The 27836-nt window shown below is 40.0% G+C and overlaps 2 protein-coding genes across 2 annotated transcripts in view; one reads left to right on the top strand and one right to left on the bottom strand.

Annotated features, from left to right (window-relative positions):
* Positions 1-7449: 7449 nt before the first annotated feature.
* On the top strand, positions 7450-14157 carry KCTD18 (potassium channel tetramerization domain containing 18; the record flags this gene model as incomplete). The annotated part of the gene is given in 11 exon segments (XM_084264558.1): positions 7450-7620; positions 7720-7783; positions 8253-8299; positions 8303-8405; positions 9633-9770; positions 9773-9840; positions 10736-10929; positions 12059-12153; positions 12515-12617; positions 13201-13427; positions 13430-14157. Coding segments are annotated over 11 exon segments (1509 nt in total). The 3' UTR covers positions 13729-14157.
* Positions 14158-17165: 3008 nt separating this feature from the next.
* The window catches only part of SPATS2L (spermatogenesis associated serine rich 2 like), an 81068-nt gene continuing 70397 nt past the window's right edge, over positions 17166-27836 (bottom strand). The window contains exons 9-13 of the mRNA XM_084264946.1: positions 26361-26419; positions 23766-23875; positions 23134-23236; positions 19743-19963; positions 17166-18603 (exon numbers count right to left, since the gene is read on the bottom strand). Coding sequence (XP_084121072.1) covers positions 18205-18603; positions 19743-19963; positions 23134-23236; positions 23766-23875; positions 26361-26419 — 892 coding nt within the window. The 3' untranslated portion in view covers positions 17166-18204. The remainder of the gene's footprint in view (positions 18604-19742; positions 19964-23133; positions 23237-23765; positions 23876-26360; positions 26420-27836) is intronic.

The following is a 27836-nucleotide window of genomic DNA, read 5'->3' as shown; positions in this document are numbered from 1 at the left end:
ATTTTATCAAATGGAACAAATCCATTCTGTTAACATTAATTTTGTTACATTTCTGCTGTGTTATTTCAACATTATTCTATAAGTGTGTCCTGGTTTCGGTCAGGATGGAGTTAACTTCTTTTGTAGCAGCGGATGGAATGCTGTATTTGGGTGTTAAAATGTCAGGGCACCTGTCTGGGCATTCTATTTATTATAAGTTTCTCAAGTAATGGGTTATTAAATACTACTTCTCTGATAGCTCTGAAAAATAAATCAACTATACAAAAACACATCACACCTTTTTAAAATTTCTGTCAGTGGTTGTTTCCACTGGGTTATTTTCAATTAACTTTTGATTATTCATACCAGAATGGAATGATAATGCAAACTTGACTTGATCTGAATGCATTCCTCTAATGAAAGAGTGCTACACTTAGAAGAATTTGGTATTTCACACACAGAAAGGCTATCTCACTGTTTCTCATACCTGTTGCAATTAAAGGAAGCTTCACTGGGAGTTCCTCAGATCTGAAAACAGGAAATGTTACTGTGAAGATTTTTATTAAATTTTATGCCATAGCACTTAATTGTTAAAAACATTCCCTTAATAATGTACAAAAGCAGAAAACAATAACTTAAGTATGAAATCTGGTTTGATATATTTTTCGTGATACAGATTCCTGCTTTGTGCTGCTGAGATCCCATGAAGAAAGCAGCAACTTATTCAAATGTTCTCTATATCCATTCTAAGGTGCAAATAGACAATTTCTGAATTAGATGGGTAGGACAATCTGCAAAGATTAGTTAAAAAAATAAAAATCCACATACACTTATCAGCTTCTGCATTTAATATAACCACCTACCTAGCTGACTGACATGTACTCTTGAACTGGCCATCAGAAGAGCTACTTGGATCAGTGGACAGAGGTAGGAAATTGTGAAGATTCTTTCAAAAGAAGAACAGTGGGGAAGTAGAAACAGTCAAATATTCTCTTATGTTTAAATATCAAACAGCCACAGGAAAAATTATTGAATGGGCAAAACCACAGAAGTATTGGTAAAAGGTGCACGATATTCAAACACACACAATTTTAAAGAAAAATACTTTGTTACAAAATTTATCAAAATCTGTAACCTATCTGCATCCCAAAGCAAGGTGCAGACCTTTTAAACGTTGATATAACTAAAGTGCATTATACACATAGAAACAGAGCAACACCAAGCAACTGTTTAGAACAGACAGGAAAAAAAGATATATTTCTAAAAATTAACCGTAACTTTTCCATGACACAAGGACTAACATGGACTATGTTTTCTGGTAAAGTTTCCACATGCAAGATATTTATCACAGAACTAAGCAAGAAAGTTAAATAGGTCACTCATTGGTGAAGAATACCACATACTGAAGTACGCATTTTGTTTTTAACCACATGACTTCTGGGATGATATTAAACTTTCAGATACTTTATAAAGAAAATTAAATTCAAAATTTTCAGTGAAAGCAACTGCAAAATTTAATTGATTTCACTAGACTAGGGTTTCCTTCTCAAGTTTTAAGGAAATTGGTTAAATATTTCTAAATGCAAATATGAGTTCAACATTGCACTGATTTAGATGCTTTGAAAATACTACCCTGGAAAATGAGTTCAAGATGATAACAGCTCAAAAACCACCTTACCTCAGAAATACTGCTTATTTCTATTGCAGTTAAGAGGTTAGTATTCAGATATGCTTCTATTTCAATCAGAGTTTTATTCTGCATGTAAATAAAAGTAATAAAAATGCACTTTAAGCGGCTTCTGGCATAAGATAAAACGTTGACTCTATGTTTCTATTTATTTTTTTTAACACTCAGTTGAGCACAACACGATTTTTAATACCAACTCAATACCTATAAATACATAGGTGAAGCTGACACCAAACCAGCAATAAATAGACATATACTCTGAGGGACAAAATAAAAAACATTTATAAAAGAAAACTCAAACGTGAATACTATGCTATCAGATGATACAACTTTGCAAATATGAGATGTGTATTTTAAATTGCCAATTTCAGATCATTAAGTATGAAGAAAGATGAAAGCTTGGTTTAGCTGACCTAAGTTTAAATTATATTATTTGCAGCATACCAAACAGCTTAGTTTTCGATGAAGCAAGATATTGTGAAGCTGCAGCTTTTCTACTTCCTTCTTAAGAAAAATCTTCTCATTCTTTAGCTTCCGGGAATTTTCTTTCTCTGCACTCAAAGCCACGGCTAATGCTTTATTATTTTGTTTTAAAGATACTTTAAACATAGAAGAGTTATCTAAAGGAGACAAAATTGTATTATTTTCAACAGCTTCAATTTCAGACCATCTTTGCATTACTTAATCACAGTATAACAATGTTTTTTATCTGCAGGTTTTGGTGGAACAATAGCAAAGCCACTTTTGAATATAAAACAGTTTCTATTGGCTGTCACTCTGATCAGGATCAAGATTCTGTCAGCTTCATTTTCAAGTTTCACACACAGATTCTGCTCTAGTCTGGATTTTTTGCAGTAAGGTTTTTTGTCAAAGAGAACATGTAAGAATAGGTAATTTCACAGGCAAAAAAATGTTTCCAAATTTCTAATAAAACAAATATACACTTTAAAAATTAACAAGTTAAAGATATTTTGAGCATTAATGTGAGTTTTGGCAACAGAAAGAAAAAAGCTTTAAATTAGGAATATAACTTCCACTGTCTTAATGAAAACTTAGTGACACTGCAGTTTAGCAAGATGGTATTTTTGCCTCACACTCACACATAGTTAACTTGAACTCAAGGCAGAGACAAATCTGACCATAAACTTTTATAGCACAAAAAGGAGCAAGGTTAGCTTGAAACCTGCCCCAACTGCATCTCTTCATTGGCTTTGTCGCTTCTGTGACCTATAACCCAAAACTGGCAAGGCTTTATTTCCTTATTTCAGGAAACAGGCAACAACAGTGGAACTGTACTAATCCAAACATTATGCTTTGAAATTACAATTCATTTTAGTGAATTGTTGCTATTACTGCAGCTTAAAGTCTTCTAAAGGACATTAGTATTATTCATCTATACTGTTTATTTTTCACTGAAAAATGGTATTGACATAAAGCCACAGTAAGTTCAAATTCATATATACAAAACCCAAAAATTCTTGCCGCGCCAATCACAGAAATCAACATTTGCTGAACCATGCTGCATGAATTACAGAGCTCTGAAATAATGGTGTTCCACAAAATTTACAGTTTCCACACCTTCAGTGGAAGAGGAGCTGAGAAGTTCCATAGTGTTCTTTCAGTTTGAGCCAGAATCAAAACCCAACCATCTACCATGACAAACCTACATTTGAATTTTAATCCTGACTTACTGGGAGTACCTTCCGGCAAGTGATTAAATAAAAAGATTAATAATTGTATTTTCCTTGATTTAGCAAATGGCTGAATGAAGAATTGTACATAAATGCCATTTTGTAGATGGAAATACTTGATATTTTACTATGGCAATGGTATTTTAAAAGATCATCGATTTTACTCATTTCAGTGCCTCAGTATTTAGATGCCCCAAATGGACGAGAACAGGAATGTTATAAAACCACTTGAGGAGACTCCTTTAAAAAACACTGGCATGCCAAAGAAAAAGCACTTTGAATTCTCAGAGAATTACATAAAAATCTTAAACAGTCACATCTTTTAACTTTGAGACACTCCTAAAACTCAGCATGCATTAATATTTTTAATAGGTGGCTGTTCAGCAAAACAAGTTAAATCGTATTACAATTTCTTTTGAAGTCATACATTCTAAGTACAGTAAATGGTTTCACTTACTTATTAATTTTGTTTTGATTTTAGATGCTAAAGCAGCATTCCATTTTGCAGCTTGTAATGTTCCATCCCTCTTCTTCATCTGTCCTTTAACAACACCCAAAGTGAAAATGGTAGATGATCTTGCAGTTGCTTGTTTATCCATCATCAAAATGAACCTGCTACATTGTCAAGGAGAATGCCCAGATAATACATTATTTTTTTCACACTTTTAAAAATTAAGTTTCATTACTTATCAGGATTTGTTATTCTGAATTTGAGAAAACGGTTTCGGTCTTTACCTTTGTTCAATTAATTCAAACAGGTTAATGGATTGTTTCTTGAGATTTAGTTGGAAAAATATTTAACTAATACACATGAAGACTAAAAGGATCACAGATTTTTTTAATCTTCCCCATTCCCTCAAATTATCTATCAGAGTTTAGACTCAGAAAGGACCCCCGCTCCCTCCCCCCCCAGGTTCTATCATGTCATAGTATGTCCAGGTTTTGCTTTGCCAAGACGAATTATAAATTGAAGCATATAAATAAACGGCATTATAAATGCCGTCAATTTAAACAGAGCGAGAGCTGCCCGCAACCACAGATAAAACGGAGCGGTGTCCCAGCAAACCGCATCCAGGAGCCAGGTCCCGCCGCCTTCCAGCCCTCGACTCCTTCCCGCCCCCTCACAGGTGTGAGGCACCTCGCGCGCCCCGCTCGCCTCAGGGGCCGCCAACGGCCGCCGGGCCGCTCGCGCCTCCCACCGCCAGGCCTGACAGGCGCGCGTCAGCGGCGCCGGGAGCCCGAGGGCCCGCATGTTCATCCTTGCCCACGTCTTATATCGTACGAAAAGTTACTGAGGATTAAATCACTAAACGTCCACTGAATAAAATCGTATGTAAATGCAAGAAATGGCGGCAAGCTTACCAGAGAATCAACGGCACTTTGCGTTTCATCCTTCACAAGTAAAATGCACCACCTGGCCGTTAATGGCTGGATACAAACCCATCCAGTATCTGCAGCTGGATTCATGTCACAGCTGTAGCAGTTTTGTCACTTACATGCAAACTAAACTGTTATAATAGTTCGCATGTACTCTTTCACATGGTCATTTCCTCTCAGAAACGAGATCCGTACAAGCCATTAACCTCTAATCCGCAGCTACGATTCTTTAGTGACATTCCCGGGTGTTTTAAAAGGGAGGGGTGGGATGCGTGTAACTTTCCAACTACACATCTTCACAAAAACATCGGGAATACCAACCATTAATAATACTAAAAATAAATAGGAATTGTATAAACAGCATCGACCCTGGTTTCCTGCAAGGAAGGGTTAGGGAGCTGTGGATTCTCCACCTGGCTGCCAGAGGTTTTTAGGAAGTGTTTGAGATATTTGCCATTCTGTTCAAAGAGTTTCTTTAGGTTTAAAAGGAGAAATCTGTGCAATTCCTTCTCAGTGGAAACTTAAATTTATTTAGATATTAGTACTAGATGAAATAAACAACAGTTTATCAAAACAGTTATGAAAACAAAAATGCTAAGTTTAAACCCCAATAGTTTATAAAAAGAACGCATGCTGCCTACATACTTTCTGACTTGTAAGGGTCGGGGTCTCCTATGTCACAGTTTGAGCAAGGCCACTTTCAGTTTGGTTTAAGTATTATTAGGACTGGGAATTGCAAGGATGTATTTAAGTCTAATAAAATGCTTTCCCCCAAAATCTGTTCCACCCCAAATCCCTTGCTCTTTAACGCTTTCACATACACTGGCCTTGCGTGCCCAGCCCATTACTTCCTAAATCTGATCCAGGAATCAGTAAATTTATAGCAGTTTTGTGAAAGCCTTTAGACAGTTGAAGTTTACATTTATTTGAAGACTTATAGACGTGTGGAAAACTGAATTAAAAATACAGCATTAGGTTCCATAATGCAGGAACGGTCATGAAGATCTTACCTCCCCGCACCCAAAAAAGCACAACATGCTATAAAGTTAATCAAAACAATTTCACAGTAAGTATCAGAGGCATTATTTGACAATGTATCTTTATGAACCAATTATTCTCATGATCTGCTGCAAACAGCATCTGGAGAGTATCTCTTTTCTACATCTTCCTAATTTGTGTGTGATACATGGCTCAGTTTCTCAGTGTGGTCCTGGAGCTGCAAACCCCTATGCTTCCATGCAATCCCCTTAAAATACAGATTTGATCCAGCACACGTTATATACCTTTGGTATATTTCCCCTTAGTAGTGTAACTTGGAAGCGACTGCAGTCACTGTAAAACTCTGGCCAAATAAAAGAGCAAGTAACTATGTAACTTTAAAATAAAGCAAATAAGCACATAAAATAAAACCTCTTTATCCTTTCCAGAAGGCAGCATGTTCATGAGTTTTCATTTCCACCACTTTTATATCAGTCCCAAGTCCTGAGGGGTGATCACCAATTTGCTTCCACTTAATGTTTATGTCACTACTGTGAGCAATAAATATAAAACAAAACGTGAAGTACCGCGTTTCTACCTGTGCTCATACATTCCTTCACACTCTGCTGAGGAACTCCCACACTGTAACATTTCACATGTAAAAATCTAGTTAATTACCAGCTGCTCAAAGAGAGTAAGAGCTTAAAGCACTGCCAAGTTTCACAGCCTATGTATCTTAAATATATATTATGAGCAGAATTCCGGTTTTTAGTCCTTTGGGATCCTCTGACTGGTCTTTAAACTAAATAGAAATAAGAGGCAGTGAGGGAAAGGCAAACAGACCTGTTGTAACAGACCTAATCACGAAGGAGGTGTTGTGTTGAATTTCAGAAGCAAGCAACAAGAAAGTAAATGAAAAGCTATGATGCCTGTATTTATATACATTAGCTAAAACTAAACAGACTGCTGCTGGCACACGAACTAGAGTTGGTCTGTTCAAAGGGACAAGCAGTCACGTCAAAGTAAGCCAGAAAACAGGGGCTAACCTGAGACTAATTTTTAATGCCTTTGCCTCACATTTTAACCAAAGCAGACCTGACCATCAAAGCATGTACCAGCACCACATCTCCCCTGTGAAAGCACCCGTCTCAGTACTGCAACTCAGGGCATCAGCAGCTGCAAGAGAAAGCAGTACTCATTGAGTGGACTTCCACTTTGAGCTGAAGGTGCTGCCCTGGGCTGGGCTCACCAGAAGGGCCCCAGGACCACCATGAAGTAAAACTAAAGCATTGTGGTGTAGAGGAGTAGCTAAAGCTGTGCCATTATTTAGCCTACAGAAAAGCAATTGAATCACACCCACTTCGAGTAAACAATATATTATCAGTAAAGTAAACCAGTAAATCAGGAAGGTTTTCTGCTTTACAGAGTATCCGAGTTCCAGTGGGTACCCTCGCTCCAGACGGTGCCTCAGGCATCCCCTCCGGGCAAAACTGGGGAGGCAGGATTAACAAAACTGAAAGGCGCCCTATCCTCGGCTCATCCCCCGTCCTGCGGTTAGGGCCGCCCGGTGCTGCCGCGGCGAGCAGCCCCTCTCCTCTCCCCCCGCGGCTCCGGCCCGACCCTTCCTGACGCCCGGCAGCCATTTTGCGGAGCCAAAGTGGCCACTCCGGCGGCCCTCCTGCTCCAGGTCCGGCGAGGCGGCCTTACCGCGGGAGGCGGCGGCGCAGGTAGTGCGGCATGGCGGCCGCCCGCGTTCGTACCCACTGCCCGCGGGCGGCCTCGGGCGCGGAGCTGAACAGTGTTCCCCGGCTGGCTCCCAGAGCCGGCTTCCCTCTTTCCGGCGGAGCAGCGCCCCGGCCGCTGAGGGGGCGGCAGCTCAGCTGCTTGCGACCTCATCAGTTGCTTTCGGTCGGACAATAGCAGGTGCCCAGGCGAAAGGCGCATACTGGGAGTTAGTAACTCTCAAAGATTTTTATTCTTCTGCTTGTGCCATTTTTTTCTGCCCAGGCGTGTCCCCTCTCCTGTGAGGAGCTCAAAGCAGGCACGAGTAAAGGCATTTCTTGCCAATGCGGTATTAAAGACATGAAAGCTTCAACAACTAGTTATAGCAGCCCTACTTAAAGATCAGATTTTGTAGAAGCCAAGCTGTTATTTGTGCAAAATTACTGCATTTTAAGTGTCGTGAGCTACACTCAAAGCAAGATTTCCCAGAACATTATTCCACGCACACGCATACTGACCATGTAATTATGCTCAACCCTTTTGTCTCCATAGACTAACCTTTGTGTTTCCTGGCAGAGTAAAATGGCATAGCTTTTAGTAGTAAAGGTGTAGAATATTTGGCTACTTGCATTAACACATCTCCCGAACTGTTTTCAAAACTGATTCACACTATCATGTAACAAACATGTTAAGAGTTGACCTAAGGCTTAGATCTTGCCTGTACGTTCAGTCTTAATTGGCGTTAGATTTACTTTTTTTTATATCTGTTTCAGGGTTGAATAGCTCATAATTCACACCGTCATTTGCAAATGCTATAGAAGAAGGCAAGACCAAAGATGTGCAGGTTGTTCTACGACTTAATGTGTGAGGATGTTTATACAGAGCCAGGCGCGAGTCTTTATGCCGATTTAAAGATTCAGTGCTAGCTTCTATGTTTAGCGGATGCTTTCCTCTAAAAGTGGATGAATCAGGTAAGTATGTTCAAGCTGTAAGTGCGACATTCTGATCAGGAAGCTCTGTGGCAAATACATGCTTTTGTATGCATTTTTAGTGTATCTCTTTCCCAATCTGCAGAGCATCAGTTGGCTTCTTTAATTCCAGGACATAAAACAATTAAGCCTGTGTGATGTTATACTTCTGAGTAACTCACCTCCATTCCACAAGACTACTCATATTTGCAGACATAGATGTTCATACGGGGCTTACTCCTGCCTTAGTCCCAGTATGAATATACTTCTTCAGTATGAATATTAAAATAGATAAAATTGAAGTTGCCAGAGTATTTGGCATTTAACTTGCATCCTGTTTATGACCCTCTATGTTCTCCAGAGGCATCTCACTCTCTCTGTTCATTACATAAAGACATTTGGGTCTAATCATTGCTTCAGAATACACAGCAAAGATTGCATTTTTCACCACAATGCCTTGATAGGAAAGTTGAATAAAACTATTCATGGGTCAGATTTCATAGTTGTTTGTGACTTGGAAATCCTGCCAAAGCATGTCCAATTTAAAGATAGCATGGATGGAGAATAGTAATTCCTTGTTGTACACTTTTGGCTGTTAAAAATATCTGAAGTGTTTAACATTTTTATGGGCAAGGCTTTGCTACCATCTTTCAGCAGCAGTGAACAGCTTGTTGTACTGTGTCTATTTTGGTCAGGTTTGCAGTGGTTCTTTAGCCCAGCAGGCAAAGGAGGGAGTAAGAAACGAAAAATACCGTAAAACTTGACCAATAGTCAGGGAAAGTCAGCCTAGATGCATACTAGGACTGATGCTACCTTTTTAACTCCTTAAATTGCCTAGATCCAAACCTGAAAAATTCTCTGCAAGAATGAGAAAAGATGTATCTGCAGTTAGAATTAGAAATGCACCTTGAATTGGATTTTAGCATTTTAAGTGGATTGCAGTACAGCTGAGATTGTACGTTGGTGTGGACCTCCACAGATTAGTCATTTCATGGAAGTTCCAGGGAAATGTTTACTGCACTAAGAATTTTATCTTCACATAACAAATATTACAGGAAAACAAAATGGTAGTTTTGAAAGAATAGATAAAGTATACTTATTCCTCCTAAGTAACTAAAACTAGTGCAGAAGTTTTATATAAAGGCTATACTTGTTGGTTTGGTAGAATGTGACAAATCTGTCTTTGCTTGCTGGCATCAGTATTTTAAATAATGTTATTTATGCTTTCAGAAGCATGTCTGATTGATCGAGATGGAAGCCTGTTTAAATATCTTTTGGATTGTCTTCATGGAGAAGTTCGGATTCCTGAAGATGAACAAGTTCGAATTGCACTGCAGGAGGAAGCAGATTATTTTGGCATCCCCTATCCATGCAGTCTGACCATTTGGCCAATGAAATGGAGACATATTCTTTAAGATCAAATATAGAGCTCAAAAAGGTCTTGACATATCTTGTATTTGTCAAGATGTGTGCTCTAATCCACAGCCTTCATTAGCATCATATACTAAAACTACTGTATATGCACGTTAGCTCTGTTTAACCACCACATTACATCACCAGTAAATTCAGAGGTTTAGGTTAAGAAATCCTAGAGTTGATAATGCAATCGTAGTTAAGGGTATCTACTTTTCCCATCACTGCAGTACAGTAACAGTTTAAAGTTGACACTGTTTTACATGCAAGTCAGCTGGGAAACTTGCATGGGAGGAATGACATTGTTTAGTTCCTTAGTTGGCTTCAAATTTTTCTTGAGATTTGATTTGATCCCTTCAAGACGTTTGGGTTTTGGGTGGGGATTTTTCAGTTTTACAAATCCATCCTAAAATCTGAAAGATGAAATGCACTTCGCCCTTGTTTTAGAGCAAGAAAAAGGAAAAGAAAATTAATGTACTATTTAAAATCCTAAGGCTGTCTATTTTAGAGTATTGTAACTTAAAGGCTAGTTCTAATTAAGTGATTGGAAATTAACCCTCATTACCAGGTATGGCTGTGATAGCCCTGGCAGTCATCTATTTTCTTAGTAAGCTATTGTTCTGTATATTTCACATTCTCCCATAGCAATTTCCTTTTGAAAAGCACAAAACATTTCTAGGCCTTTCAGCTTCTCTTCATACTAGGGATTTGCCATGCTTTAAAGCAGGTCTGTTGCTTTTCTGTGAATGTCCCCTAGTTTTACAGTGTTCTCTGTTAACACCAAGTAAGAAATACTGCACACATTATTCTAGATACACCACATCCTTGATTTACTTAAAAGAGCAGGTCAGTACATTTAAGTATAAAAGCTTATTCAACTACAAATATTATGTTCTTTCTAACATTCTGTTTTTTTCCAGGCCTTGTTAGATTTCTGTGATTCTTATGATTTAGTTTGTACCAAACCTACAGTTTGGGTTCTGCACTACCTCAACGCTTCTGGAGCAAGCTGTGAAAGTAAAATTATCAGTGTGTATGCCACAAGAGGTGATGGGACTGATGCAATTAATAAGGAGTTAGGAACGAAAATCCACAGTAAAAACATTTGCAAAAGGTAAGATGACTGTCAAACACATGAAAGCACTATGAAGTGAGAATGAACATTCATATACAATACCTAAATATTGTTATGTGTAGCATAGCATTGTTGTACTATAAATCTGTGGAAGGAATGAGATTGTTTCCAGCTTTGAAAACAGCTGTCTTATACAATGGTCACATTAAACAAGTAAGAAAAAAAAAAGATAAAAACCAAGCATGGAGTACAAAAATTTGAGAGTCCACAAAAGGTGGTTAGCACGCAGTTGCTGTGAGTTCTTGGTATGTTTTACTTGCTATTTTTAAAATATCTCACCATTCAAAATTACTTCCTAGCTTAGGCCGATATTCACACTAAATGCAGTGAATTAACCCTCATCCAGAAAAAAGTTCCAGAAATACTCTTTACAAAGTTGCTTGTGATTAATGGAATTGTGTTTTGCAGTCTTCTAAGACAGCTGAAGAAATATTTAATGCTGAAAAGAGCTGTACATGAAAGGAAATTGTTTTAATTCTTTAAAGAGCATGCACATCTCTACTACACTATTAATATAGTTTTATGACAGTTACTATAAGTTATCAGTAGGCCTGTGTGCTTCTGAGTGTCAGGAAGAAATTTGTCTTTCTCTTGGCCCCACAAGACCAGACATCTTAGTGTCAGATGTTTACTTCCCTGTGTACCTTCTGAAACACAACTAAGGTAAAGCTTTTGATGTTTCATCATCTTTATATTTTCCTAAATCTAGGCTGGGAACATTAATATTTAGTCCAGAAGTACTTGTACACATAGTATCACAGGTCTGTCCTCCTACTGTGCTTTCCTTTTGCATAAATGATTGAGATTTAGAAGATTAGATTTTACACCATTAATTCTGCAATTATGCTTTTATGAACATCTGTTCTTTGTTGAACACCTGTTTTTAGCATTAGGTGTTCACAGGCATGAAGAGTAGAGGAGGATGGCTATTGAGAATTTCCTAGACAAATGAAAATGAAGTTTAAGTTACATTTTCCTTTCTACTTTACAAAACATTTACTATATCCTTACGTTAGGATTTGGGAAAAAGAATGATATGTTTCACCAGTGTTACAATTTAGAGGACTTAGGTTCACCACCTAACTCACCTTTAAAACAATATTTCTAGAGAAGCTGGAAATAATGTCCAATACATCTGGAGCTATTACTCAGTAGCTGAGTTGAAAGAGAAGACGGATGCTTTCGATGCCCGGGAAGGGAGAGGTAGTGTATTAATTTTTTTTTTTATTTTATTTCAGTAGTACTACTTTTTTACAGAAAAATATTTGCCAATAATAAACACTGCATACATTTTCACTCATTCAGAAGGTCATGTTGTAAAATACCCCACAGCAGTGGCTGTTTGGGGAAAACACCAAAAGCCATGACATGCAAAGGGTAAGAGTGTGATGGCATCAGGCACTCTGCTGGAAGCCCTGGAAGCACGTTGACTGTGAATGTCAGCATAGTTTCAAACCTGAAATTCTGCATAATAAGATGCACACATTGGTTTAGTCAGCTGTATGTACATGTAACACTGACTCCCTTCTCTCAGCTTGTCAATACAATGTCCTTTGAAATGCAGGTGTCAGCTACTGGAGAGTGCCTCAGGAGCTGATTGAATGTCGGACTCTTGAAGAGCGCTCTTTGAAAGGCAGTTTGCATCATATGCCTCCAGTTCATAAAAGGTGTGCTGATTTGCATAGGTGGCTTAAAATAAGGCAGAAATCCAGCACTTTTTTTGTTGGTTTTTTTTTTTAAATAATTTTGGGTTCTTTGAATAGCTATGAATGTTGAGTTTTCTCTATTTATTTGTTTAGAAATTATGAGAGCTTAATTGCAGAACTAAACTTGCTAGAAACAAATTACCTTTTTCAGGCTGCTGAAACTCTTCTCTATTCTACTTCAGCCTTTAAAATATCACCATGGAACAGGAAGGAGGAATTTCAAAAAGTTGAGAGCAGTATTAGTTAAATGGACTGTTAAAAAAGAAATGTAACTGAAAACTTGAGAAGGTTAACTGATTATTACATATATGAGATGCCTTCTTTCTAGACAGAAGCTCTAGGATTCCTTCCTTGCAGTTCTACAGGAATACTTCTGACTATGGCTCCATTCTCAATACATGACCTAAAAGCAGCCTTTGCAGGTGATTAGTTGATCTGAGCCACCCTACAGCCACTTTGTGGCTAGATAGAAGAGGATCCTGCTGACCTTCCATGTCCCTGACCATAGTATGTATGTAGTTTATTTTTTTAATTTGTTTTACAGACGATTAATTGACTTTAATGAAGAGGAAGACTGTTTACCGTGTAAAGTGGGTCCCAAGCCAATTAGATTCTCAGGTCCCTCAACGAGTACCCATATCAAAGTCAAGAACTCAGCCCCATTGAAGGTAGCTGCCTGCAATGCTTCCCGTGCTGCAGCGACTCTTAAACGACCCAACAGTGAAAGTTTAACACTGCACAAAGTAGCTCCTCTGACTGTACCCACAGCATGCACAGCAGTGTCCTGGCACCCTGTGGGCAGCAGAGTGCTGACCATGGGACACCATGTCCAACGGCCTTTGGGATCGCAGTGTCCAGGAAGCCTCTAAACAACCGTGTAGAGAAGCTGAAGCAAACCCCACTTTTTCTTGTGACACTGTCTCACCCATCCTCTTCCCTGCCCAGTAAAAGCAGCGATCGGGACAGTGCTGCTGCTGAAATTTCAACTACTTCCATGGTAGCAAAGAACAAGAACGAACCATCTGTGCTGGCAGAGAGTATCAAGCTTACGAGTGATAAAGTGGATGGGTAGCGTCTGACTTGGCCTGACAGACTGGAATAGCTTTGTGTCATCTGGTCAAAGAAGATATTGTCAACTCACAGAGTCATTTCTCCAAAGACTGGGTAGAAAATTACGATGACAAAGCTTGTAGAAAGCATAGTGAGAAACTGTTTTAAGTGAGTGATGAGGTGTGTTTTCTGCTTTATTCATAAATATTTTTTAGATATTGAGAAGGGATGAAGAATGTGGATTAAAGAAGCACCTCAGACACAGTACATGCAGTCTAATGTTCCAGTATCTTATGTTTGTATTTCTGTCAAGATGTACAAGTTCAAACCACCTTTTTAAGGGTACTTGCACAGCATGAAAGAAGACCTCTATCAGCTTTAACTACAGTTAGCATTAGCTAAATTTCCTTAATTTGTATCTTTAAAGTGGGGCAAAACAAGTAACAATAAATACCCTGTATTAGATAAAAGTTTGTCACAAGTGTGTGATGTACTGAGTACTGTGAAACTTCTGGAAGTTGTAATGTCCTTACTGGTACTTCTGGTGAGCAGAGTCACCACAGTGATACTAACAGCAACAAAAGGGACTGCCTTTGCTTGCTGGCAGTGAGAAAGCTCAGCACGACACGAAGCCAAGATGCATGCCCAGGGAGCAGCAAGGCAGCTCTTTCCACAGGGCCCAGACACATGGGTACGTACTACCTGCTTCCCTGAAGTGTGTGATCTGCCACTGGGGGGAGGCTGCTGCAGCAGCTCCAGCGTTTTCCATCACACCCACCCTCTGCAGCCACAGGGAGCCTCCCAGGTCTGAGTTACAGCCACCCTGTCCTTCCCCTGTCCTTCTGCAGGGTCTTTCAGATGAGGAGGGGACAACCTCAACTTCTGTCTGCAGCAGAGGCACCCTTTTTTGCAGGCAGATAGAAAAACCTCTCCTGCCCTCAGAGCAAGACAGGGGAGACCTTGTATCAGGGTACACTTTGGGTAACAATAAATGGGAACTGCATGTTTCTGTCAGCAGCAGAAAGCAGAGTTTGGCTCAGTGACTGTAAAAAGCCCTTTTAATTGTCTCAATCAGTGAACGAAGCCTGGCTTTGTTTTGTGCCCTTTCTTGCTTACAGCTGGGTGCAGGGGGTTTTGTTGGGTTTGGTCCTGGTTTTGCTTTTCCAGCTCAGTAAGTAAAGCTGCCCCTAAACCTCAAGAAGGCCCATCACATTGCCAAAATGTAATGTTCTTAAAATTCCAGAGATGATTAGGATTACAAAAGGGTTCGCTAAACAGTTTCTAGATCATTTAGAAGCGATCATATTTTCAGGTTTTTCTCCTAACCAGAGGACTTGAAACGTCATTTGTACAAATACTCCCCCTCCCTCCCCCAATTTCCATATACTAATTTTTAAGGAAATGCTTTGCCCCAAACCTCAGGTACAGTAAATGTGTGCAGTATTGTAATCTTCTGCTATGTGTACACTGAAGACCAGCTTACCTTTAGAATCTTTACGCTAGTGTTTTTTCTTAAACAACAAACCTAAAAGCAACAATCCCCAGACACTGCCTACATAAAATAAGGGATTTTTTTTACCTTTTTTACCAAACACACCTAAATAATGTAAGTTTTCTGAATAGCCTGGCTGTGTTCAATCACTGTTTTTAGCTTTCTAACTACATATTTAGTTCTTTATTTTGCCAAGTTTTGCCGTTACTCTGAGTTTAATCATACACAGAGGATAAACAGATACAACTGCTTTAAAGTACTGCCCTTTAAGGTGTGTTTCCACTTTTGAAAGAGTGTACAAAGTGCAGGAGGAATTCCATGTTTGTGTCTGAGTGATGCCAAACAGCTGTATTTGCTTTGCAAATCAAGGGTGCTTGTTGAAAGAGCTGGCTGGCCTGGAAGCCAAAACGTGTATTGCCCTTACTTCTGTCCCTGACCCTGTACAAACCCCTTACGTTCAAAGGACTAGCACTGTAATCAGAAGATAAAAAGAGAGTTCTGTTGATGATGGGCTCAAAAGTGTCTGGTTACATACAAGCAAGTGCTGGGAACAAAACACTCCCAGAAACTGGCAGATCCAGCTCCAAGCATCCAGAGACATCAGAAATTAAAGGAGACACCCTTCTGACACAGCCAGGCTTTGGAGCACAGGCACCTCACAGCTACAACATGTGCTGCGATACTAAGTGACACTTGGTGTGCCAAGACTGCAGGTTTCCCAGAGCCAGGCCCCGCCCCAGCCCAACCAAATCCCCGCTTGCATCTCTCATCAAAGAAACGGACTCTGCATCGCAGTCTGAAGGGAAATGTTGGCTCTCACTTGTTAGTCCTGGGTCTGTCACACACTGAGCCTCTGGCACATCGAAGGCTAGCTGGTCCTGAGGAGCCCCAGGTGGTCCTGTTGTGCTGTTATGACTTTTACATTACAGATTTTATTTGCAGAAGCCTGTTTGTGACAAAGCTTATTTAGGGAATAGAATAACTTCAAATAATCCTCTCAAGTGAAGAAGCTATCAGGAAGGAGTAAAAGCCACGATAGATATCTTAAGGTTTTTGTGAGGTTTTTTTTAGGAGGGGTTACAAGAAATGTTTCACAAATTACTTAAGCAGAACAGAATATGATTCCTGTGTAATATCTGCATGGAAATCATAATCATGTATCTTACAGTGAGGTTACAGGTCAAACTGTAAGGCAGCAGACAAATTGGGAAAAGCTACCCAGCTGATGGCTGTGTACAACACACAGTTAGGGAAATTTCAGTTCTATTTACTCAAAACATTCACCTTTAAAGCCTAACTAACCAGCATAGAAGCAGTGCTTGCAATGCTAAGAAAGTGTTTACCTATGCATGCTTTTCTTTCCCTGCTCTTCCAGATGAAGAGGTGCTTGCCTTTTAGGCAAGTAACTGGTTTTACCAATGTGCACCAGTGGAAAACTGTATACAGATAGCAAGAGAAACAGGAATAGTCAAACTCACCCATAAGAAATGCACCTCACTCTACGCTTTGAGAGCATTTTTCAAGGGCCACACAGGAGAAGTAGAACTCTCGGTGTTAAGGAAGCGTGCAGTTAGCCAGCAGAAGTTTGGCAGGGGAATTTGCTAAAAGGCATCAGCAAACAATAACCTTAGCAATAAACTTAAAGATACTCACCTGTCCTGCTCTTACTGGTGTCCACAGAAAATAAACCCTTTCACAGCACTGTGATCCTGACCCGCAGCCAGTTAGCTCACTCAATGCCAGATCCTCACTATGTGAAGTATTAACTTACAAAGTATGTCCAGGATGGAGGCGGCTCTCTGGGGAAGGTTCTGTCCCCTGTGCTTGTGGCACTACTCTAGCTAAAAACAAGAGCCTCATCCTATCCAAACTGCGCTGAAGCCTCCCACTGACTCCAGCTGAATTAAGCAAATACAATTTGAGTAAGGTCACAAAGGTGAGGCACTGCAAAGCAGAAAACACCAGAATGTTTTAGAAATAAGATTTTAATTCTTTTGGAAGAAACAGGTTTTCTGAAATACAGAATCAGGACATTGAGACTAAGTAAGGTTTTTATAGAAAACTTGGAAGGATGTAGCATCTGCTCAAATATGTACCTCCACATTCTGCTGCACGTTGCTGTAACAAATTTATTAGTCATAGCTCTTGTTATGGACAGATGGTTCCTGCAGGAAAAATATAGAAAAATAATTTGGATTCAAGTCTAGAACACCTGCAACTCTTCATATGCAAAAAAATAAATCCAACTAGTTATAGAAAAGTGGCTGATGAGGATGGAGAATAGGGCTGTGCACCTGAATAGCCATGACTATGTACATTCCAAACTTAAGAAATGAGCATTTTTTCTCAGCCTCATAAAAATAGTTTGTCAATGAAAAATACCATTATGTAATACATTTAATACATTTTATACTTGAATTTAAAGATCTCAGATTACAGAATAATAAGCTAAAATCAAATGTACTGCTCTTTCAAATGTCTTGCATATAACAATACTCTCTGTGTATAGAGTGTGCATGCATGTACACGTATACACGCACAGGAAGAAAGAGATGTATAGAGATTTGTAGAAAAATTCTATAAGATTATCTGATTTCATTGTAGACCACAGCATACAGACATCCTGGGATCCTTCTAACACAGGCTGCTCTATGAATCAATAATGTTGACTGCTATTACCACATATCTACAACAGGCCCTTTGCTATTATGAATTTCATCATAAATTTCTTTTTCCAATCTAGATTTAATTTTTCTAAGTAGTAAATGCTGCTTTGGTAAGATTCTGGACTGTCATGACAAAATAACGGTGAACATATTGGGCAAAGCCTTGAAAGTATGAATTCATTTTGATAATTAGTAAGGAATAAAGACACCAACAAGTTTTAAACAGCAACAGGTTTAAAATGACTATGATCTGACTTATTTTCTTCACCAACAAGCATCTCGAACAAGAAACTAAAATGAAGAGAGATTATATCTCTCTGCCTGCTGTCACCATGACATTTTAAGCCACCAATGTCACAGCTGGCACAGAAAGAACAGTGGCATCAGTTGAGACCTCCATCCTTCCAGGGCATAAATTGCATTGTGACACCCTGCCAACACTGCCTTGGAAAGGCCTGTGATCTGCTGTGTCTGGTGTATGATGCTTTCGTCGGGTCTTGTCCGAATGTGTTGGATTCTCTGTGGTTCTTGTAGCTGTAGACTGCTCTTGGTTTTTCATAGCTCCTTTATTTTTAGATCTGAAGCTGTTATGCTGCTGTCTTCTATGCTCAGACCTGGAACCACTCTTGGTATTACTTTGATCTGCATCATTACTGGCACCTTGTGGCTTAAGAGACCCGTTGAGACGGTTGTTTTGGTGCTGCGGGTTGAATCTTCGCCTCTGGCTAGAAGGCCCATTCTACCCAGAAAGAAATCGGGTAAACATTAGGTTAGCTGAATCTGTCCAACAGGACAAGAACTACAGAATCAGAACCAACAAAAGGTGTAGAATAAACTGCTCAGTCTCACTAGGAGAGGGAAAACTGTGCGGTTTTCACTGCTGGTGGAGCACTCTATAACAACAATGGAACAATGGGTAACACAATACATCTGAGTAGCCTGGAAATCTAGATGGCAGGCTCACCACTGATGCAAAATTACAATCTGTGGTGATTCAAGAGAACACAGAAAAGGAGATGAAATACTGAGCATTGCAAGAGCAGCCGTCAAAAAGTACTGAAGAATACGATACTGATTTTTTTCCAAAATCACAGAAATACCTTTCCTAGCAGAGGGTTGCATAAATACTACAGTAACAACAGAAATTCACATGTAAATCAAAATTAAGAATGCACACGGTGGGAGAGATGTCCATGGTGGTATCTTGCTCAGAGGAAAGTTTGATGCATATCTGGACGTGGCTGAATGTTATTTGCAAGACTGCCAGAGCAGCTGATTTCACACCTGCACCGACATCATGTAACGCTCCTATGATTTGGTTCAGGCACCTACTTGACCCCAGGATGCCTACCAGGACAAACGTCCCACCAACTTCAGCGGCAGCTTTGCCTAAGCACAACAGCACAGCTCTTACAATGAAATAGCTCAAGATAGCACAATGCTGTATAACACAGCTTCTGAAATAATGTGCTTTTAAACCTGGCAGGATTCCACTTCAAAGTCTACCTACTAATCGTGCTTCAATAGCACATCAGCTGATCATTTGTCAAGGATCAAGTTGAAACGTTTCTCCATCATAGTGTGTAGGACAATTAGCTAGTATGGAGGGGTTTTGTTTCTTCAGTCTGGTAACTGCCACCAGTCACTTACGAACATCAGATAGTGGTCTTTGCTCGTATGGCATTTCTGGTACGCCCCCTTTGTATGTTCACACTGCCTTGAAGATGAAGCTGGAAAATATGTACTTGTGCATTTTCAAAAATTATTAAACATATGGACTGCAAACCAGTATTGGATTTTGTATTCATAACTTTCAGTGCTGTGCATTTTCTTTAAATTTTTGAAATAATTTAGGTTAGTTTATAACTGTTTTCTTACCTGCTTATTTGTTGGGATTCCATGGGAAGAAGATTCTGTAGGATTGGAAGAAGGATGACTATGAACTTTTGTGCTGGCTGGTTTATTATCAGAGTTCCTGGCATTACTAGAGGACTTCCGGGTGTGTGTATTTTGCTTGCCAGTTGTTGCATGTGAGGTCATTGAAGACAGCACTGAACTACATGGTGTTCTTGAGGAATAGTTGTTCTTTGGGTGAGAAACTATAAAACAAAGTATTCTGTGTTACCACTTAAAAGTTCACCATCTAAATATAAGGCTGTATTTTTTCCCCGCTTACAGTTAATTTTGGTAGCATCCTTCTAACCTTACTTTAGATAATGAAGTAAGCCAAGTAACTAGGGTCAGAATTAGGCCACAGCACTTTACTTTGGCGAAAATGCCTCATCGTAAAGCACTGTTGGAGACAAAAAGCCAATGTGGTGGAACTGTGCTAAAACCGGAAGAACCGTGGCAGAAAGGGAGGCTCTGGTCATCCAAGAAAACTTTTCAAAATTCCCAGTTTGCCTGTGAACTTCCAAGCAGTTGAGCTGAGCACAGGTGCTGTCAGGAGTGCCCCACACACTGCTGTCCTATCAGTAATGCTCCGGACAGGACTCTTCAGCAACCGAGGAAGCAGCATGGGAAGCAGGTGAGTGGTATGCTAGTAACTCCCTCGACTGCTTGTGGACAGAGGAATCACAGAATGGTTTTGGTTGGAAAAGACCTTCAAGGTCATCAAGTCCAACTGTCAGTTGTGCCTGCAGACAACCACAGACTGAATTCCATTCCAAATTATTCTTTGGCCTCGGAACACTGAAGATGCGGACGTTTGCTATTACACGTACTACCTACAACACAGGTCACTGCCAAGATAGCCTCTTTATACGTCTGAGCATTTTTTAAGAAGGAAAATAAAAATAGTGCCTGTTGCTCATTCCTCTCTAAGGAGACGGTTAACAAAGGTTCTTCAGTTTTTATTCATGGTACAGAAACTGAATGCCATGCACTAATCCACTTCATGTAGATCGTGGACTACATGATCTGTATGGTTGGACTCACTCTCAAAGATCTTCTCCAACCTAGTGATTCTGTGATGTGGCAGCCAGGACCATCAGGAACCACGATTGCTCATCTCACTACATTCCTGGTCCCTACTTAATATTTTGAGACTGCCTGACATCTTAACCAGTTCTCTGTCTGGATGTGAATGAAGTGCACCAAACATATCCTCAATTCCTGCCTCTTTGCATTTCCACAAGCTCTTCAAGCTGCCTACTTATAAGCAGTCTCAAAGAGGACTCTGAGGCTATTGAAGTAAAATTCTTAATCTTAATTTGCTGTTCTGATTTTTCTGATTCTGTAATTTTCCTGTTTCCTTCTGGTACAGAGGACAAACCAAAGCCTCGCTTCAGTGAAGCACCTGTTGTTTTAACTAAGAGGTACTTCTACATTTCCACTTTTAGCACAGCAAAAGAAGATGCAGAATAATTTTAGCAACTGAGCATCATCTGTTAAGTTTGTTTGAGGCTCTTCACTCACACCAACATCAGCTATTTCTCCCACTAGGTGGCCTCTTCAGAAAAACAATGCAACGATCTGCACAACCAAGAGAATTTTCTGTCCCATGTCCAGCGAGGCCGGTGTCACTGGACTCCACTGCTCTCTCTTGTCTAAACCAGACTGCTGCACACAGAAGCCCATATAAATATACAGGTGCTAATAATTAAAAAATGTATTTTTAACAAAAAAGTACAAGGAAGGGGTGCAACCCACCATCAGGCATTCCAGATATACATCAGTCCAGTTATTTCTGATTCTTCCTGTCCTTCATTATGTGTATGCTGCCTGCCCTTGTATCATGCCTTCCTTCGCACAAGCTCTGTGGTTTCAGTTATTTCCTTTTGTTAAAGCCCTCAGCAGTGGCTGTTGTTAGCTGTAGCCTGGTATAATCTCTGTTTTAAGGGTACCTGCACAACTCCTAGCAGGGTATGGGCCTCACTGTGAGATGCTCCAAACAGAAACATCTTTTGCACTGAAGAGCTTTTATCAAAGACGTGTCAAGAGCATGAGTTGCTCATCTAAGGTCACTGAGGACAGATCAGAGCAAAGTTCTTCAGACAGCCAGTGCACTATCAGTCAATTGTAAAACTGTACTGCTTCCCAGCTAATAGCTGTTCTTTTGACTTCACTGACCTAATTTCATCAGGTCTGCACCAAACTATGCTTAAGTAATGCTTTACTGAAATGAACTATAAATAATTAACTTGCAGAATTAACTGCAGCTGGAAGTTATTTAGGAAAGTAGTTCAAGGAGTTTTAAAAAAATAGTCTATGGCTGTATCAACAACAGCTGTAGTTAAATTAGTCAGGATAATCTTTACATAATTTTCAGTATCTTACGCTTCAGGGTATGAGAGAGGGTCTACGAGGTGACTGAACAATTAGATGCATTACTGAGCAGCTTATGCCTTCCTTGGAAACATGTTGGCTTGGCTTCAGTGAGAGACAGGACATGAGGTTAGATGGATCTTCAAAGTGTTCTGCAAAAGCAATTCTTATAGTCTAATGAATTACACTGGTTACACTTCACAGGAGACAGTTCTTCAGCTGTGCAGTCGAAGATCGTATTGACAGGCTGTGGGACATTTCTTATTCTTTCTATTTCTAGAAACTCCTTGAAAACATTCAATATTTTTCTTCCCAAAATTGTTTTCCTTCTGCAAAATGCACTAGTTCATTACTGTGTTAACAGAGTGACAATACTGATGAGGTATCAGGGTAACATTTGTGGCAAAGGATAGAATTTACCTTTTTTGGGGGAAAATGGATGGCCAAGATGAGAAATAGGCGCTCTCATATTTTGAAACTGGGGCATAATACTTGGAACAGCAAATTCAGCTGAATTTCTAAACAGAAGAGCAGATGATTTGGAAACAGGAACATTTGGGACTACCTTTAGCTCTTGAAAAACCCAGTGAATACTGCTATAAAGCTGGGGAGTTACTTACTAGCAGTTAAGAGTTAGTCTCATAATACTTTACTCACACAGAGAAGCTTCTAATTTACTGGTTACTTACTGAATCTGAGTGCTCCCCAGAGCTGACACTTTTTTCCATTAGATAGAAAACTCCAACTGGTCTGATTAATACCCTGAAATCTGACAAAGAGGGGACTCTGTACACACCAATGGACTGCAGTACATGTGCTCTGTACTATGAAGTCGACTTGTGCACGTTCAGCAAGCCTGCTGCATCCAGGTATCCCGTTCGTACTGGGCTTGCTGCACACACACCAGCAGTACCTGTGCCATTATTGCTGCTGGCCCTTCCTGAACAGGTCTGTGGAGCACCATGTTCTGAGAACATCTGTGTGACAAATCACCAGCACTTACTTTCTCCGCAGAGCTGAATTTGGGTCTTCAGCTGTTCAGTATCACAGGAGAATCGGGCAGACCTGCCCAGCTCTTCATCGTATTTCCGTTCACTCACAAAGTGCTGCAAAACCACAGACAAATTAAGTGATTTGCATTCCGAGCAAAAGACTACATGGATGGTACAGAAACCAATCAACACTCATCTTACGTTCATTTTAAGGCTCAGCAAGCTCTTGATCCTGCCTTGTACACAGGATCTCTGTGCAGTCCAAGTATTTTCCCATCCTTACCAAATTACATGTCTCATAGCCCAGTGATGGGTGGACCACCCCCACACTTAGGAAGTGAGTCATTTCACCACAGCATGTGCTTTTTGGTCACTGAACCTGAAGCTATCAGGTTTACTTGTTAACCAAGTCCAATAATTAATACACAAACTGCGAAACTCTCCACTGGTACACTTATGAGGGGAGAGCTTACACGTCTCCCACAGTGTCAGTACACTGCTCAGAGATACTTTAAGATAATTATCCCCATGGAAAGCCAGTCACGCTTTGGCCCAGGGCAGGAATGAACAGCCTGGGCACATTAACATGACAGCTCTTTCTTGGCAAACAGTTAAAATACCCAAGAAGAAGTGAATGCCTGACCTTAATTTCAGCCCTGAGTTCAGACAGTTGTGCTTCAGCCATCTGACTGGCTAGGTCTGTCAGTCTCTTCAGCTCTTCAGCTTTCTTCTGCCGAGCAGTCAGGATTTCCACTGCCAAATACCAACAGTCAATAATTATATAGTAGGGAGGCAAACTGGTCTGTAATTCATTACTCTATGGGCATTCACACTGTACACATCACATTTGAGACACACATATCTTGGACCCCCACCACGCTGCTTGCACAGATTAAGTCCATCAGCGCATTTAACTGAACTGCCTGATGTTGAAAGAGATTTGGAAATTAAATAGCTGTCAGAATATCAAAGGCAAACCTCAACATTTAGACAAACAGGGACACACTTCTTTTTGGGGAATTTCTACTGTTTAATTTTTAAGCACAAAATCATGGAGGCATGGACAGAAGCAGTACATTGAGCCAACAGCCTGTTTCTAAACACACACTGTATTTTACTTACACTGGGCATTTCAGTTCCTCTGAAAAAAAAATAATCTGTTCAGCTACAGTTTACATGAAAATCACTGGCACTGCCAGTTTGCTTCCAGGTACAAAATACACACGTTGCTGTTTCTACAGTAATGCAGTATTACCAAGACCAACAGTCTCTAAGAAAAGATACTAAACATTCACTACTGCACAACTTGTATATTTTATATAAGGAAGGGGTAAACAGTTATGTTCTTATAGGAAAAGACTGATCAGGAAGCACACAGCAACAGTCTGCTTCCGTGCAGGATAATAGGCCATTACAATTTTGGTGGAAAATTAAATATAGGCAAACTCCATTTCTTACAGGGTGACTCAGTGTGAAAGCAGCTGATGAACTGGCTGGTAGGATCAGCACATATGGTGAGAGGAAAGATAGCATCTAAATATAAACAACAATCAGAATCCTTTGTCTAGAGCTTACACCTACAGTTAGGAAGAGTGGTAATTGTTGTGATCTCTCCTAAGGCCACAGACTCCATTACAGCTGTGGGGATTTTGGCTTCTTTGCCTTCTTTTGCCACAAATTTTCAGAGCAGACATGGCAACCTACTCATACTTTATTATGTCATTTTTTTAGGTGAGAATTAATGATATTTCACAGAGTTTATTTCTCAACCCATTATCACCTATTCAATCAGATAGCACCTTCTTTTGAAAGTATCACAGAAGCACAGAAGCACCAGGCTGGAAAAGACCTTTGAGATCGAGTCCAACCGTAAAAATCACAGAATGGTTTGGGTTGGACGGGACCTTTAAAGGCATCTAGTCCAACGCCCTCGCAATGAGTAGGGACATCAACTAGATCAGGTTGCTCAGAACCCTGTTGATCCTGACCCTGAACGTTTCCAGGAATGGGGCATCTGCCACCTCCCTGGGCACCTGTTCCAGTGTTTCGCCAAGCACAGCGTGGCTGAGTAGGTGCCGGTAGACAGACCCTGTGGCTGTACAGCTGTGTGGGAGCAACCAAACCGTCCCAGAGAGCATGTGTCACACAGAGCAAGGAAGGCTGACAGTAGCTACAGTTCCTTTAGCACCGTTGGTAAATCTGCAGCTAAGTTATTGCTTGTGCTAAAACAGGTATGTATCTGCCTCTCTAGCTGATCTTTTAATTGAATTTTTGTGCAATATAGCCTACAAATCTGAGAAACTTTTACCAGATTAAATGAGCTAGCTTACTAGATGTTTTTCTTTGTCCAATAGCTTATTCTAGGTAAAGCTAATATTGTTTCTCCCCAAGGTCAGCATCCCCTTTGCTGAAGTGACTGCCCAAACCATGTGAACTCATCTCATACAGGCACTTATCTCTGCATGAATGCTATTTTATAAAAAAAATCCCTGAAATTATCATATTCCAGTATTGACTACTCACTATAAAATAGTCCTCCAGTGGAGGAAAGAGACGTGAAAATAAGTAACAGTGTAAATCTTGGTTAGCATGTTACAGTCCTGCAACACCTTGTGTTATCCTACTACACAGATCATCTTGTGCTTTTTTTTCTTCTCCAAAGAACGTATATACACCTTACCTATGCAATACCAGAGGAGATGACATGAATGCCTGGAATCAGATCAGTTCCCGCTGATTAAGAAAACAGATTCCAGTAACCATCTGTTTTTTAATTGCTCTAACTCATAAACTTGATCACACTCCCTTAAAGCTATGCAGGGCTTCACAATAACCTATCCCCCAGTCATTTCCAGTATTGTAACTTGTATATGTAATACAAGCAAGCAAATAGTGGTTTAGAAATGGAAATGAAACAATCTGCAAACCACAAAAGTCGGGGGGTAGGGGTGGGAAGAGTGGCCAAAAAGCTCCGCTAAGCAAGCAGAATAAATAATTTAAATGCAGCCTCATATGCATTTTTGTTTACTTTAATTTTGTATTGAAATTTTGATGTTTACCTTATAGTTAGAAATTATACAGCAACTACCCCAGAACATCAGTGACTCATCTGACTCTATACATACACAATGAAAGATGCTCGAATGCTGCTAACCAAATTTATGTACTTAGTTTCTGCCAAGCAAAACAAATTGTTCCATGACTACTCCAAAAATTCCCTGTGCATTTTTTTACTTACTGGCTTCTTCTTTAACTTTATCAATTTCTGCCATTAATGACACTTCTTTGTCTACGATGCTAAAAAAAAAAAAAGAGAAAAAACATAATTTAATCCATGCTGGAACTCCATCAAAATCAAAAGCTGTAACTACACAAAGACTTCAGACCTTAGTTATAAGCAGCTTTGAAATTAGCTGCTCACAACAAAGACTTAACAAATGGAAGCTGAAGAGACAGACAGGCAAACTGACTCCAAGAAATCAGTATATGCCGATTTACACAAACAGCTTATTGACCTGTCCATACATCTGAACAGATGTGGAAGTCGCCCTGATTTACCTCTTCAGCATTGCCTCGGCTCAACAGCCCTCAAATGACTGAGCAGTCTCTCCCCTAATTAAGCCAGGCATACCATGGCTGCTACCCAGGTTAATACACCTTAGTTCTCAGTGCAATATTAAGAATAAAACAGAATTAATGTTGCGTGGAAAGGGGTTCTTCTCTTCCTTAGAGATATTCTTGAAAAATACCCCAGGGTAAGTAAGAAAATAGCTTGTGATGTAAATAAGTATTGATGTATCTCCATAATAAAGGTCTGCTTCACCGAATCACAGAATGCTTTGCCTGCAAAGGGACCTCAAAGTTCATCCAGTTTCACCCATCCTGCTATGGTCAGGGACACCCTCCACTAGCCCAGGCTGTCCAAAGCCCCATCCAACCTGTCCTTGAACCCTGCCAAGGAGGGCGCAGCCACAGCTTCTCTGGGCAACCTGTGCCAGGGCCTCACCACCCTCACAGGGAATAATTTCTTCCTAATTTCTAACCTAAATCCTTTCTAACCTTCCCTTTCATAAATCTCTGGTGTGCAATCCCTGGAAATGCTTTTAAGCTGTTAAATGCAAACTGATCTGGTGGGTCTGGTGAATTGTTCACATCATCAACCCCACAACATTGTTCAGCAAAATAACATCACTGCAGAATGCTCTCCAGTGGACAATGTTTTGGTGTGCCACTCCATTTTTCCCTTACTATATTATTCTTAGTCACATTCATGTTTAATAAGCACCACGTTCGTGTTTGCGTAAGTGAGCACTGTTGAGGAGAAATCACAAAAAGTAGGATGAAGACCAGGAGTAAATTCAGGGACACACTCAAGGGAAGAGTGGAGTTCTCAAACCTTTCAGTACAGTCATTCTTAAATGTTAACGTCTGTATGCAGTGAAGACACTGAGTGAGATGTGACTAGTGTCCATCAGAAGGAAAACTCCTACAGCAGCAGTCAAAGCGATGGGAGACTTACAGAAGAGAGGAGGACTGACAGGCTGTTAATTAAAATAAGGAAAGATCACAGAGCAGGCAGCATGAAGAACACACAGCAGATACACAGCTGACTCAACCACAAATTTACCAGCTAGAATGTGTTCAAGTGCTAAGCAACCTTTGATACCTTCCCATAAAGTAACCAAGCTCATACAGGAGGTATGCAACAGCTCTG

Source organism: Gallinula chloropus (genome assembly GCF_964237585.1).
Source record: "Gallinula chloropus genome assembly, chromosome: 5".
NCBI classification, from domain to species: domain Eukaryota; kingdom Metazoa; phylum Chordata; class Aves; order Gruiformes; family Rallidae; genus Gallinula; species Gallinula chloropus.
The sequence above is the reverse complement of the archived record's forward strand: the minus strand, read 5'-3'. Positions and strand labels throughout refer to the sequence as shown.